We start from the raw sequence: 13,748 nt of genomic DNA, 5'->3' as shown, positions 1-13,748 counted from the left end.
GTCTTTTTGTGGATTTTGAAAAATTACTCATGAGATCCGATTTTGAACCAATTTTTTGATCGACATCAACTTTCTTGGTTTTGATGGTTTTATTGTTTCGAAAGTTTATTTATATCAGTTTCAAGAATAAAACCATCAAAATCAATAATTTGACAGAATAACTGTAGACGCTTTGATGGTTCTTACTGTTAACGCCGGATTGAATGTTATATAGAATCATAGTCTCAAAACATCAAAATTTTCAGTTATCACAAATTATTGATTTTGATGGTTTTATTCTTGAAACTGATATAAATAANCTTTCGNNNCAATGGAGGCATCAAAACCAAGAATTTTTATCAGTCTTAATTTAATTTGTTTATTGATCAGGTGTAATAAAACATTAGAGGGCAAGACATGAAAGACTGAGAAAAATGCCCCTCACGAGGCCGATCTGAGTAGGGGAGGGGAAACGGGATAATTTAGATATTTGACCAGGAAAGATGTAACCAGTAGAAGAAGAGAAAAGAAAAAAAGAAAAATAGGGGAGCAAATATATCAATAACGAGTAATACTGGAAGAAATTAAGGATTCAAACTCGGAAGGTAGGAGAAATCGGGTAACTTGGGAAGTGATGGCGTTCCAAAACAATTGAAGAAAAATAGTCAGAGGAGTAGGGCTGAACATTAATTAAGTTCATAGGGCGACGAGGGGAGGAGGAGTATTTGACATGTGCACTTAGGTTAGGAAAGTAGGCGGAGCCATTTAAAAATTTATAGAGAAGAATTAGTTGGAAAATACACTTAGAGAAAATCTTAAGGGAGATTCTAGTTTTAGAGCAAGGCGAGAAGAAGGCGGAGGGGAATAAACTACAGAACAATATTCAAGAATCGGGAGAACATAACATTTGAAAAGATGAATGTAGAATTCTGGAGACTTAGATCTAAATGACTTTAAGAGTTGTTTGGAACGGAGAAGAGCTAAAGATGTGGTTTTGTTGATGTGAGCAGAGAATTTGAGAGAGGAATAGTAATGAGACCCAAGTCCCGGACGGAGGAGGAGGGAGTAAGTGCGACACCCGCAATATTGAGAGGATGGGAAGAATTATGGGAACCTAGGCGAAGAAGGGCAGTTTTAGAGTGGGCAAGAGGGAGATGGTTGGCGGTAGCCCAATTTACAACCATGTTGATACCACTTTGAACGGCGATTGGGTCATGAGAATAAAATTTGATATCATCAGCAAAGGAGGCAAGGTGAAGAGAGGGGATTTGTTCAAGTTCTAAGAGTACCATCATTGATGAAGATGAGAAATACTATTGGACCGGAGACTGATCCTTGAGGAACACCAGAGGGAATGACAAAATGGTAAGTGACGAATTCCGAATCCTCTCAGCCCCACACTGTCGTGCTGCCCGCGCCCTCATCAAAAGTAGAATTAGATCTTCACCTAAAGTCCCACCTCTTTCTGCTAATGGCTGTCTTATTTCTCTCTGAACACGAAAAATCCACCCTTTTCACCAAAACATACTCTTCTAATTATAATCATCTCACTTCATCCGCATCCATCACTCCCGCAATAAGTCATCATCATCTTCCTTTTTCTGGCTCTGACCTTGAAATCTTCGATCCCTGGATAATTGAGAAGCTTCTTCGCAAACTCCCGCCTCGTTGTGGCTATTCTCCCCATTCGGCCAATTACTTTATCATTAAAAAATGCGCCACCACTCTAGCATTACCTTTATCGATTATCTTCTCTGACTCACTCTCCACGTCACATGTACCCGACTCTTGGAAACACGCAGTAGTCGTTCCCATACCAAAAAAGGGTTCTCCTTCATCGCCCGAAAACTATCGCCCCATTTCGCTTACTGACCCATTCGCTCGAATTTTCGAACGATTGGTATGTGATCGCATCAAATGGGAATTCCTCCATCAATTCAATAGTCTCCAACATGGTTTTCTCTCCAACAGATCCTGCACCACCTCTCTAGTTCAATCTTTTTCGAATTATAAAGCTACTCTTTTGAAATACAATACACTAGACGTCGTCTTTTTCGATTTCCGCAAAGCTTTCGACCAGGTACATCATCAACTTCTCATTCAGAAACTTGCTAGCTTTGGAGTCTCTAAATCTTACGTAACTTGGTTCTCCTCGTTTCTCTCTAATCGAACGTTCTCTGTCAAAATCTATGATTTTATTGGACCCCCTTCTTCTGTCATTCCCTCTGGTGTTCCTCAAGGATCAGTCTCTGGTCCCTTACTATTTCTCATCTTCATCAATGATCTGCTCTTAGAACTTGAACAAATCTCCTCTCTTCACCTTGCCGCCTTTGCTGATGATATCAAATTTTATTCTCATGACCCAATCGCCCTTCACACTGATATCAACATGGTTGTAAGGCTACCGCCAACCATCTCCCTCTTGCCCACTCTAAAACTGCCCTTCTTCGCCTAGGTTCCCATAATTCTTCCCATCCTCTCAATATTGCGGGTGTCGCACTTACTCCCTCCCCCTCCGTCCGGGACTTGGGTCTCATTACTGATTCCTCTCTCAAATTCTCTGTTCACATCAACAAAACCACATCTTTAGCTCTTCTCCGTTCCAAACAACTCTTAAAGTCATTTAGATCTAAGTCTCCAGAATTCTACATTCATCTTTTCAAATGTTATGTTCTCCAAAAAGGCGATAAGATAACTAAAAATCGAAACCAAGAGAAATGTTTCTATCATCATCTTCGCGAATATCGTCGTCGGTTTCTTCGTCTTAAACTCCTATTTCATCAATAAGTTAACAAACTCCGTGAAGCATATAGAGCTCGTATTGCTTTGTGATGTGAGCTTTGAAAGGAGAATTCCAAAAAAAACGTCTGCCGCTTGAGTAATTATCTTAATGAATGAAAGAAAATGCTATTGAAGTTCGTGGTGCCTTCAGAGATAACACCAATCTTCAGAAACTTCCATGTTCACCTCAAAACTATTAAAAAATAAACGAAGAGCAGTAAGAACAATTAATTATACTTATAAAATTATTCGAAAATTTCAAGAAGTACATTTCATCCATCAATTATTGTGTACTTACATTACTGTAATCCGCTCAAAGAATCGTTTTTTTTTCCTTAGAGATGGCGTTCTCTGCTGTCTGCGTCCGTGTGTTTCTGGTTAGTAGTCGTAATCTTTGTTCTTCCAGTTTTTGTGTCGATCCTTCGGGTGGTGTCCTTTGTTGTTCGATCATTTTAAAAAGTTTGTGTTATCTTGAATAAAATTTAACAGAAAACCGAAAATCTAAAAATGTTTCAATAAACTTTAAAACTTTCAATAAATGAGAAACTTTCAATATATGAACTTTCAATTAATCAAATTGCCAAATTTCCGAATACCTTAAAACCTGTATTAGAAGGGCTGGCCGTTCTATTGTTCCAAGGTACCTCTGGAGTGACCTTCTATCAGAGGGTCCTTCTATTTTTCAGCCATTTTTTCCAACAATTTGCATCGAAAAATTAGAGTTTTCGTTCAAAATGCATGAAAATCCATCAATTGAAAAATAATTACGCAAATTTTTGAGCAAAAAAGAGTTTCAACGAATTATTTTTTCAGAAGTGCGGAATTCCCGGAATACATTGTTTTGAAAACGTAGAGAAATTTTTAATTATTACAGGTGTTACGGTATCTCAATCTTTAAATTTCAGAAGTGTTGACGTTAAAAATTTGTGAACGAACTTCGAATTGCTGAGCCTTTTTACTTTTTTGGTCAGTGTTAAGTGTTTCGCTTCCCGGAAGAAGGCAACGGAGCAAAATTTTTTGACGGAAGACAGAAAAGAAAAGAAAAGGTTTTACGGTATTCGGAAATTTGGCAATTTGAAATTAAAAATTAAGAAACTCGTAAATTCAGAAAATGCTCGAATTCATATATTCCTATAATATATAATTTAAACGATTCAGAAATCCAGAAAAGTACGAAACCAGTCTAAAAAATATTAACAACTTTAATAAGTCAGAAACTCATAAACAAGTACATATTGTATTTTTTTCATTCCAAGTATACCTCGATGAATGGCTTACTTGATTATCATCGTTTTTTTTGTTATTTGATAGGTCATATAATGGTTTATTAAAGAAAATATAGAAAGTAGTAGATACAAATAGAGTTTTTGCAGATATCAATCTGATCGATTACATATTATTCGTAATTAGGTAAGTCTTCTAGCAACACGGAAAAGCTCTTGGTCGGAGAGGAAATCGTCACGTGGGGACTTGAATTCGCAACGGATTGTGAACCCGATAGTAGAGGAACGGCAGCTGAAAAAATGTTTAGATGTTTCTGGTTTTGAAAATAATAAAAAACTAACTCTCCAGATCTCCAGAGATAAAAGTTGTCCTCTCTTCTCTCCAATCGATAAGTTGTATGGGTAAAGCATGTCTTGTGTTGTTGTGGCCATCTTGTGATTCTAAAAATGACAAAATGACAAAATTTATTCTGTATTTAAAACTAACCTGTAGGCAGTGTCCGCTCCTGGGCACAGAATATCACAGTAAGTCTTCAGTTCTCCGTTGACTGTCTCCTAAAAATATATATTGCTTATATTGGTTAGTTCATTATAGGTTACATACATCAGTACAAGTGTTGAATGGAACCACACGAGGATTCTCATCATTCTCATGTTCCTTCAACTGAAGTTCACAAGCTGATGCCTGACCTTGTTCGTTCGTTTCGTTCTCCTTGCAACGGATTTCACGCCATTCTGAAATTTTCATGTTTTCCGAATTCAGATAGCATTGACATTTTAACAAGTGAGACTTAGAAAATGGAACAATAACTTACGCCAATGAACAGATTCGGATGCAACTGCAGCTACAAGAATTGAAGCGAGAAGAAATCTTTCCACAGCCATATTCGAGAAAGACAATCCAAATTACGAGACCCGAATTTATATCTCATTTGCATATTATCTTCTTCTCGGATCTCGGATAAAATATATGGGACACGCTTTGGAAGTTGTTATAACAACAAGTGAAAGCGTCAAAGGCCGATATCCGACAACAAGGCGACAATATGAGGATGTTTTGACCAAAGACATAGAGGGATTGCTTAGAAGAAGAAAAAGAAGAGCCGGTTATGGTCAGAAGACCGGAAATACGTGTGCATACTATTGGTTGATGTTTATGTCTGGAAGGTGTCTGGGTGTGAGTCAGAAGAGCAAACACTCAACTGATTATCCCGCAGCCTACTTACACTTTTTCACACGATTATATGATTGATCAATGTTTGTGGACGGGTTCGAGAAAGTTTGACACAGCTATGTGTCAGAGGATTTGACATTAAAAAAATAAGTTCACTTGCAGATGCATCATTCACAAGTTCAAATAGAGTACATTATGTGATAACAGCAGAAAAAATGTATAGAGCTGTGGGATTAAGGATTTCGGAATGCTCATTTAAAACCGTATTTGCTTTCAGGTGGATCATAGTAAATGAGGGTTCTGCGACTTATTGAAAAATTTTGGTTCCGACTTTCATGCAGAAGACAATCTGAAAATTGTGAAAAAATTCTGCTCGTATATCTGGAAGATTGAATTAAACAAACACAGATAACCCAATCCATTTTTTGTCAATCCAAAATACAACTTTTGGGGCTCTGATAGTACTTTTGAAGAACAGTTTCACATTTTCCAACAGATCGAGAGAGAGAGAGATTTTTAAAGACCTTTTCACTAATCAATTGCTAATTGCTACTACAAGTGAGGTTCGTCACCTCATTGATCAGGTTCACTCTTCTACAAAAACCAGTGAAACTAAAAAAGAGCCGAATATTCAAGCGATAGAAACATAGATTTTTCCTAGATGTACTTATCAAAATCATCAAGATCAAACACGCCAACGACAACGCAAACAATGTTTCTTCCGTTTTCTGAAATAACGCAACATTGTCTTCTAATTCTCCCACGCTGATCTGGTCAGAAGTGTCCTTCGGAAGTGCCGTTCACTCCCGCCAATTCTTCCGAGTCCTCATGCACACACCCATTCCACGGCAGACATTACGTCACTCCTCCTGATGGAGCACTCCTTGGATGTATAAAAGATCAGCGATGATGCACTGTCCATACATTTCCCTTCTTCCGATTCCAAATGGCAAAAGCATTCTGTACATTGGCAGTTCTCTTGGTATCCGCTTCTCTCGGATCAGCTAAAGATCTGAAACGATCAAAGAGACAACTGCAAGTGTATTACATGTGCAACGGTGGTGTTTCACAGTATCGTGAGTTACATAAGTATGTCGTTTGTATTATAGATAATTACTTTAGCATGCAGTTCAAACAACAACTGCAATTACAACAATTGCAATTTCAACAACTACGGAAATCAAGTGATCCTTCCTAACTCTTTCTACAACCCAGGAATGAATTGCAATTCAAACTGCAATAACTTGAACTGTAATCAATACTCAGGATCATGGCTTAATGGGTATTTAGACTGAATTCAAGAACTTCACATGCAAGTTAAATTTCAGACAATACGTCGCCTACAGCATGGGATCAAATGTGTACTCTCCATGTGCCAGCTCTTGTTGTTCAAACAATAACAATGGTTATAATCCGTACGCGACAATCTCCACAAACAACAACAATGGAAACTATAATCCATATAACACTCTTCCAATCAATGGAAACCTTCCAGTGAGATCTGAAGTCTTTTAAAAACAGTTAAACTTTAATTTCAGACAAACACCAATACCAATACCAACACAAATGTGAACCAATATTTGCCATATGGATCTCAACAATTCACTGGAACTTATCAAAACGGACGTAAGTTGTCGTTATCATATTTATTATTCCACAAGTGAGAGTATTCAGAATTCTTCTGTGGAGCCACCGAGCCATCTGGAGGTGTCTGCCGTAACAACGGAGTCTGCCCATCCGGACACAGTTGTGTTGCTGGAAATGTCTGCTGTCGTTGTCCAGTTGGATCCAGTGCTGGAAACTGCAACCAACAAAGTGATTGTGCTGCTGGATACGAGTGCATGAGCACCGGATACTGTTGTCCATCTCAAATCACATCTGGAACTAAACTTGAAACATGCTTGAATGGGCAATGCCCTCTTCCAGGATACACTTGCGGTGTTGGAGATTTGTGCTATCCTGATAGCTACTTTTTGTAAAAATCTTAGGATTTCTCGTTATGTATTGACAGCATATTTTTCTCAATCTTCTCAAGTTCTCATTATTTATTAATTGTAACTGATCTAAATTATGAGAGTAAAGTTTTATAATTTCAAATCTTGTCTTTTTTTAACATACAGACTAATCGACGGTCTAATCACACATGCGCTCGATTCAGGGAATCAACAACAATATTCCATGACTATCATTATGTTTGTTTCAATATTGACCCCAAGTACACTCACATTCTCTTTTTCTTACATCATGAGGATAGAGAGTGATGTAATTTATCACCCGCCCAACAACAGCTGGTTCAGTTTTGTTCACTTTGTGTCTGCTTGTTTCTTTTCGATCTTTCAATTCCACCATGATGCCAACCCTACTGAAAACTTTCCTTTTCTTTCAACTTTTCGCTTGCATCTACACAAATTACAATGCATTTTTCGCGTTGATGGTTACGAACCCTACAGTGAGATTCTTCTGTTATAGTATGTTTCATCGTTTCATTGCTGATTGCTTCCAGGTTGTTCAACAGGTGAACCAAATCGAAACGAATCTTACAAAAACAAATGCGCAATTTGTCAAATTTGTGCACAACACTTCATATCTCCATATCAGACTTAACACAATCGAGCTGAATGAAACCACACTGCCTTTGTGAGTCTTGATTTCGGAAAACGATTTTCTAGAAAATATTTCAGGATTCAAAATTTTCTGAAAGATCTTCCAAAAGCAATTTGCAATGTTTCCTACTCGGTTCCTGCATTATTTGAAGGTGATATATTTTCTTTTAATAGTCAATATTAGGTTTTTTTCAGGAACAGCAGTAAAAGCTAACACAACACTTCATGGAAAAGTGAATGCAATGTCAAGCACAGTGATTTCATCCGTTCATCGTGAGTTGTTTCGTTTGTGTGTTCTGCTTTCCTTCGTATCTTTTGATCTCATCCTGCAAACTAAGTGATTGATCAGATTTCCCAAGAAAACCACATGAAGATTTGTGACAAAAAAATCTCATCGAGGTCACTTTTTTATGTTAGAAGCTTTCAGAGAAAATCTACTCATTGTTAAACGGCACTGGAATCCCATCGATTGATGAGCATGTTATTTTTCATCCAAAAATGGATATTGTGGAACTGGACGACAGAAAACATGAAGATTTGTTGCAGATTATGTTCAATCGCACAGGAGACTTCAAATTAAACACTGGAGATTTTATAAAAGGTTTTTACAATTTGAAGCGATTTATATTTTTCTATTTTTTAGAAATCGTCTTGTTCAATGCAACACCGTCTGGAGCATTCCACGATGTAATCGGAAGAGCTCCATTGGCTCCTTGCTCTAATTTCACAGTTTTCAAACCAGAACTTCTTTCTAATCGAGTTCCAATCTTCACTAATATTGATGACCTGGATTTCAAGAAATGATTTATTCATCTACATTTTAATAATATCAGAAAAATGTTTTCAACTATTGATATGTAGAAATAGGAGAGGAACCGGTGAGAGATCAGAATATGAGATCGAAAACTATTAGTCCCCGATGACTAGCATACACTAAATATATACAATTTAAAAAAGAGAAATTAGTAGAGAGCAGTACTCGTTTCACATTGCATCAGCTTGATTCTTCTATGTGGACTATCTGATAATTCATCTGGGGAACGGAAGAATCGAATGATTTTCTGGACAAGACTAGGTGATTCTTGCTGAAAATAGAAGCATCAACCTTTTTTGTTTTTCTCCCTGTTACCTGAACACTTGGCACAACAAGCTGAAAATCGACGACACTAATCTGCGATTCTTTACGAACGATGTCAAATGAAACCCGTGGAGAATGTGAGTATCCGCCGTTGATGTCTGAAATGAAAACATCAAAGTTGTTTTTAGAAAAAACAACAAACAAGTAAAAGTTCAGTAGGAGAGTAAGAGAGAGAGAGAGGAGTCACGAGAAAGAGTTAGGTGGTGTGCAGAAAGAGGTGTCATGTCAGTTTTAAATGGGGTTTCAGATCAATGACAAGTTAGAAATGGTTCAGAGAATCAGAAGAGACAAGCAAGAATATGTGTTCACCTTTAACTTTTGCTAAATTAGGTTGAGTCTTCTGAAATTTGCATTTAGAATACATAAGTCTGTCTGTATTCAACTAGATACATCTGAAATTAAACACTAACCAGCTGTTAGCAAGTTTCCAGAATACATCCTTGGTGGATCTGGTCTAGAAACAGGAAGAAGGACAGATGAGGCTGAAACTCGATGGGACGTCAAAGCCAATTGTTCACTTTTTGTCATATCAGCAGTAGGTCGCATCCTCGAAACTTCTCCGTCCAGGAATGCTTCCATTGCGTATTTTCTAAAATTTTCAGTATAATTTCCAACACAAAAGAGGTCCCTTTATACCGAATAATTTTCTGGGGCAAGCATGTGAGGAAAATCTGGATGAATACTGCTCGGAACTTCCGACTCATTGCACAATAAATGATGAAATTGACAGCAGAATTGAGCAAAGAAAGGACATCCATAACATCTCCAAGATGGATGTATATTTTATCGTAGAATGTTTCTTTTGTGAATATTGCATTGAAGACGTGAAGAACTCCTTGAGGTAATTCAGCGAATAAGAAAATGGAGAGAACTGCAACAAGCATTGGAGTTGTGTGATCTCTTGGCATTCTCTTCTTGTTCATCACTTGAGCTAACTGCTTCCTCCGTTTTCCAACATCCCGGATTATACTGACAAGGGCAACAATTGAAAATGTTAACAGTAGACAAGGAACCACTTTGAACAAAACTCCATTTGTCCAGAATGCAATCTGAAAGAAGAAATTTGTCAGAATACTTACAGTACTACTTACATTCAAAAGTCCACAATGATCTGATGGAGCTACTAAATAAACAAGCATTTCGTCGTCTGAAGTTTCATTTGCTTTGCATTGAAGCCAATTGGAAGCTGGTGTTTCTATTATCTGAAACTTAGAATTTTGGTACGATACTCATCTAAAAATAGCTTTACCTCAAAAGTGAGCATATTCGGAACATTCAGAAGACACACGACAATAAAAGTGGATACTGCTATAAAGCAAGTTTTCTTATTCGTAACTGATTCTCCAGCAACCGAAGTTGCTCTTCGAATAGAGAATACTCGAATTTGAGCAAGAAGAACCTGGAATCATTGATTTTTATTATGTTCCTCTTATACCAACTTACAGTAAGCCATATACTTGTTGCATGGAATATCACTGTGGCCTGTGAATGATAGTAAAGAAAATAGGCCCAATAAATATTGTAGTCCGAAGGGTCACATCTGGAATTGCAAAAATTTTTCAAATAATCGTCTTTTTTAATAGAATTGAGAAATCTACTAGGATGCGTTTTCATGTGGACATTCATTCCCGTTCCCATTCTCATATCCAGTGGAAACTATCGGAATCAAACAATCACAGAAAAATCAGAGGAATTGTGAAAAGAAAATGCAGCAAAAAAAAGATCACGAATCTATAAATGATAATTTAATAGAAACACTTTGTTAAAAATACCGTAGACCCAAACAGCTTCCTTCGTTTCATAAAATACCCTCGAAAGGACACATAAATCAATGAAAATGTTAGTTAGAAGACAAAAATCAATCAAAAAATCATAGAAAGAAATTCGTGCATGCAAAACTGACAAACCTGTACCCGGCAAAGAGAAGGAAGTGGGTGACGAAGACGAGAACACTCGTCATCACCAGAATATCGCAAAGAGCAATTGCACAGAGAAGTGAATTGACCGCTGATCGCATTGATGGTCGAGTTAGGACAATTACTGTCACTATGTTCATTGCAGTACCTTCAAAAAGCCGATAATTAATCAGTAACTACAAAAATTTGTTATCAGATGAGCTGAGGAAAGTTTTGAAACTGGAAATGTACCGTAAAACCTTTAATAGAAGAGAAGCCTAACTTTCAACTCAAAGCTAATTTTTCTCGGTTTTTACCAAAGATAAAAAGTGTTAAAATGATAAATTGTTTATCATAACATCAGAAAGGTATTGTCAGTTGAAACATTTTTAATATATTTCATGGTAATTCAGATAATGTAGCTCAAAATGAGCAGTGTGTGTCCCTTCTATTAGAGGTTTTACGGTATTCTTCCCTGGTTGATGAACTTATTACCTTATCATGGATCATGTCATCCTCACTCACAAATTTATTTTCCTGTTTTTATCTTCACTGAAAACTATCGAATTTCTAATTTTTTATTTCTGAATTGTATTTTTCATTCATTTTACAGTTCAAAAAGGGATATTTTCACCCAATTTATTCAAAAAACTGCATCAGCCACCTCGGGTTTCCCTGTTCAATGATGCGCACTTTACCATCAGACTTCGTTTCCTTCATTATTTTTCCTCGCCTTTTCTGACTTTCAGTTCCTTTTTCTTTCTTCTTCTTAACAACAACACCATGCCCCTTTCTGCTCTTTCTACTCTTTATTTTTGCTATTTTTTCTAAGAAACCGTCTGATAAATACGACCGGTCACTTCCGCCTATAAACCAACCTGCAAGACAGAGAACCACAGATACGTATGGATGAATGTGAGCATAGGCTGTATTTAAATTCGTCACTGCAGTCTCCAACCATTCGGCACCCGTAAAATTAACCGAACCCATGTCACAGCCCATCTGTAAAAGAATAAGAAAGTTACGAAGAAATAAGATAATGTGTGAAAAGGGGCTGCTAGCACGAATTTGAAATTCCAGAAAGTTCCTAAGCAACTAGGCTCAGTGCCAGCCAACGACTCGTTAATTATTAATCAGTGCTATTTTTGCTGACTGTTGTGATGAAGTAAACTATACCCTATACGAACAACATAAAGGGAAGTTCAACCGAAAAATTAACGAGTTGGATGGACATCACTTCGTATAGTGTCGAGTGTTTAAATAATTACTAAAAATGCATGAGAATTATAATTGGGTCCGGCGAAAATGTTTCAGGAACTCATTTTCAGAAGTGGATGCTCACTTACCATGAAGTTCTAGTTTTTGAGGAGAGAGCTCTCCTCGTTTTGGAGTAATGAAAAACTGGGTTGAGTGTGTTTATCGTGTTCCACTTTGTGCTTTAGATGTCATTTCACTCTCCGCCTATTCCTTCTGAAAATTGCAGAAAATCGGTTTCCGATGAACCGATAGGCCCAGCGGGCAAGAAAGGACAAACGAAACGAAAATAGAATAAGAATGCAAATAAATGGAAAATAGGTTAATATAGGTTAAAATAATAAATAACAGGATCATCGGTAAAATGATGGAGGTTACATTGAATGGGAAAAAAACTGGTAAGAAAAAATAAAAAAAGAACAAAATGACGATGTGAAAAAACGCGATGAGTAAGATGGAAAATAGAATGAGGGAGTAGGATAAGTGGCTTGATTTTGAAAGGATGGCGAAAATGAATAAAAAAATAAATATATACCGGTTGATTGGGTTGATTTCAGAAGAGATATTCAAAACGAGGTGAGAACGAAAAGGTTGATACGTCATTTCGGAATTGTTTTCAATGACTAGTAACATCATTATTGGAAGTAGCATTTTTAGCAGTAAACCAAACGTAGTTACTTATTTCATTCCGGATTAAAATTTTATTGAACTTTTAATCGGATTTCTCAAAAACTGTTGCCATCACCATCTTCAAATAAAACAATTTTCTCGGAATCCGGAAAAATAAAAATTTCACGTTGTCAGGAATACGGAACCCGGGATAAAAAAGCGTGGAATCCGGAATTCGTACCTTTCCAATCCCAAAAATTTATTGAACTCATATGATTCTCCATCTCGGAATTCGGAATCCTAAATTCGGAAAAATTACTTTTCTCGAAACCCGGAATACGGAATCCTGACAATTATATTTTACGGAATCCGGAATACGGAATCCTGACAAATATATTTTACGGAATCCGGAATCCGGACTTCTCTTTGGTTTGACGGTGAATCTATTCTTAGGAGTCCCACAGAAGGATAACGAATTCTTGGTGAGAACCTGAATTAAAATGGAAGTGATAGAATAGCGAAGGATGAAAAAGGGGTTGCAGACGATGAGCGTGTCAATGAATTATTTGTTTCGATTTTTCTTCAAAAAATGAGATTCTGAAGAAGCTTTTCGATCTTTAGTTTTCTCCAAATTATCTCCACTTGAAATCTGGATTTGAGCAAATGAGTCAGATCGAAAAAAGGAAAAGAAAATTGAAAAGAAGAAGACAAAAAAGACGGTGTCTGACGTTGAGTGTTTCCCTTTAGAAGAGCATTTCAATGATGAAAGTGAGCAGCCGTTTGAAATGAACAAAACTGCGAAAAAAGCTGGCCATCTGAGTCCGCAAATCAAAATGAGTCGGACGAAAGTTTACGTAATGAGCTATGAACCGCCGAAAGAGGCGAATCGTGTCGTGTTTTCTTCTTCCTCTGCAGCAGAAGAACATACTTGTCATTGGCAGGTCCCTCTCATTATAATGTCGAAAAAGGAAGAATATAAAAGAGGTCTTCTTATTCTTCTTCTATTAACGAGAATAATTATGAAATGGGTACGAATTTTGAGTTGAATCTAATGATGCTGGGAGATAGATGAGGGAGGCGGAACACATGCTT

The 13,748-nt window shown here is 37.1% G+C and overlaps 4 protein-coding genes across 4 annotated transcripts; 2 read left to right on the top strand and 2 right to left on the bottom strand.

Annotated features, from left to right (window-relative positions):
- Positions 1-4,166: 4,166 nt before the first annotated feature.
- CBG09625 lies at positions 4,167-4,868 on the bottom strand (the record flags this gene model as incomplete). Its single annotated transcript, XM_002637077.1, has 5 exons — positions 4,167-4,275; positions 4,326-4,424; positions 4,471-4,538; positions 4,588-4,718; positions 4,799-4,868. The coding sequence occupies 5 exons, from the start codon at positions 4,866-4,868 to the stop codon at positions 4,167-4,169; spliced, it is 477 nt and encodes a 158-aa protein (XP_002637123.1).
- A 1,235-nt stretch (positions 4,869-6,103) lies between these two features.
- Positions 6,104-7,136, top strand: CBG09626 (the record flags this gene model as incomplete). The annotated part of the gene is made up of 5 exons (XM_002637078.1): positions 6,104-6,233; positions 6,280-6,439; positions 6,486-6,651; positions 6,696-6,783; positions 6,832-7,136. The coding sequence occupies 5 exons, from the start codon at positions 6,104-6,106 to the stop codon at positions 7,134-7,136; spliced, it is 849 nt and encodes a 282-aa protein (XP_002637124.1).
- Positions 7,137-7,504: 368 nt separating this feature from the next.
- Positions 7,505-8,564, top strand: CBG09627 (the record flags this gene model as incomplete). The annotated part of the gene is made up of 6 exons (XM_002637079.2): positions 7,505-7,606; positions 7,661-7,794; positions 7,839-7,912; positions 7,956-8,033; positions 8,188-8,361; positions 8,404-8,564. The coding sequence occupies 6 exons, from the start codon at positions 7,505-7,507 to the stop codon at positions 8,562-8,564; spliced, it is 723 nt and encodes a 240-aa protein (XP_002637125.2).
- Positions 8,565-8,722: 158 nt separating this feature from the next.
- Positions 8,723-11,795, bottom strand: Cbr-dmsr-8 (the record flags this gene model as incomplete). The annotated part of the gene is made up of 8 exons (XM_045237610.1): positions 8,723-8,845; positions 8,890-8,996; positions 9,309-9,487; positions 9,535-10,100; positions 10,148-10,297; positions 10,342-10,438; positions 10,806-10,962; positions 11,672-11,795. 8 exons carry the CDS (start codon positions 11,793-11,795, stop codon positions 8,723-8,725), a joined length of 1,503 nt encoding a protein of 500 aa, XP_045093994.1.
- Positions 11,796-13,748: the final 1,953 nt, after the last annotated feature.

The sequence above is a fragment of the Caenorhabditis briggsae genome (genome assembly GCF_000004555.2).
Source record: "Caenorhabditis briggsae complete genome, chrV, whole genome shotgun sequence".
NCBI lineage: Eukaryota > Metazoa > Nematoda > Chromadorea > Rhabditida > Rhabditidae > Caenorhabditis > Caenorhabditis briggsae.
The sequence above is the reverse complement of the archived record's forward strand: the minus strand, read 5'-3'. Positions and strand labels throughout refer to the sequence as shown.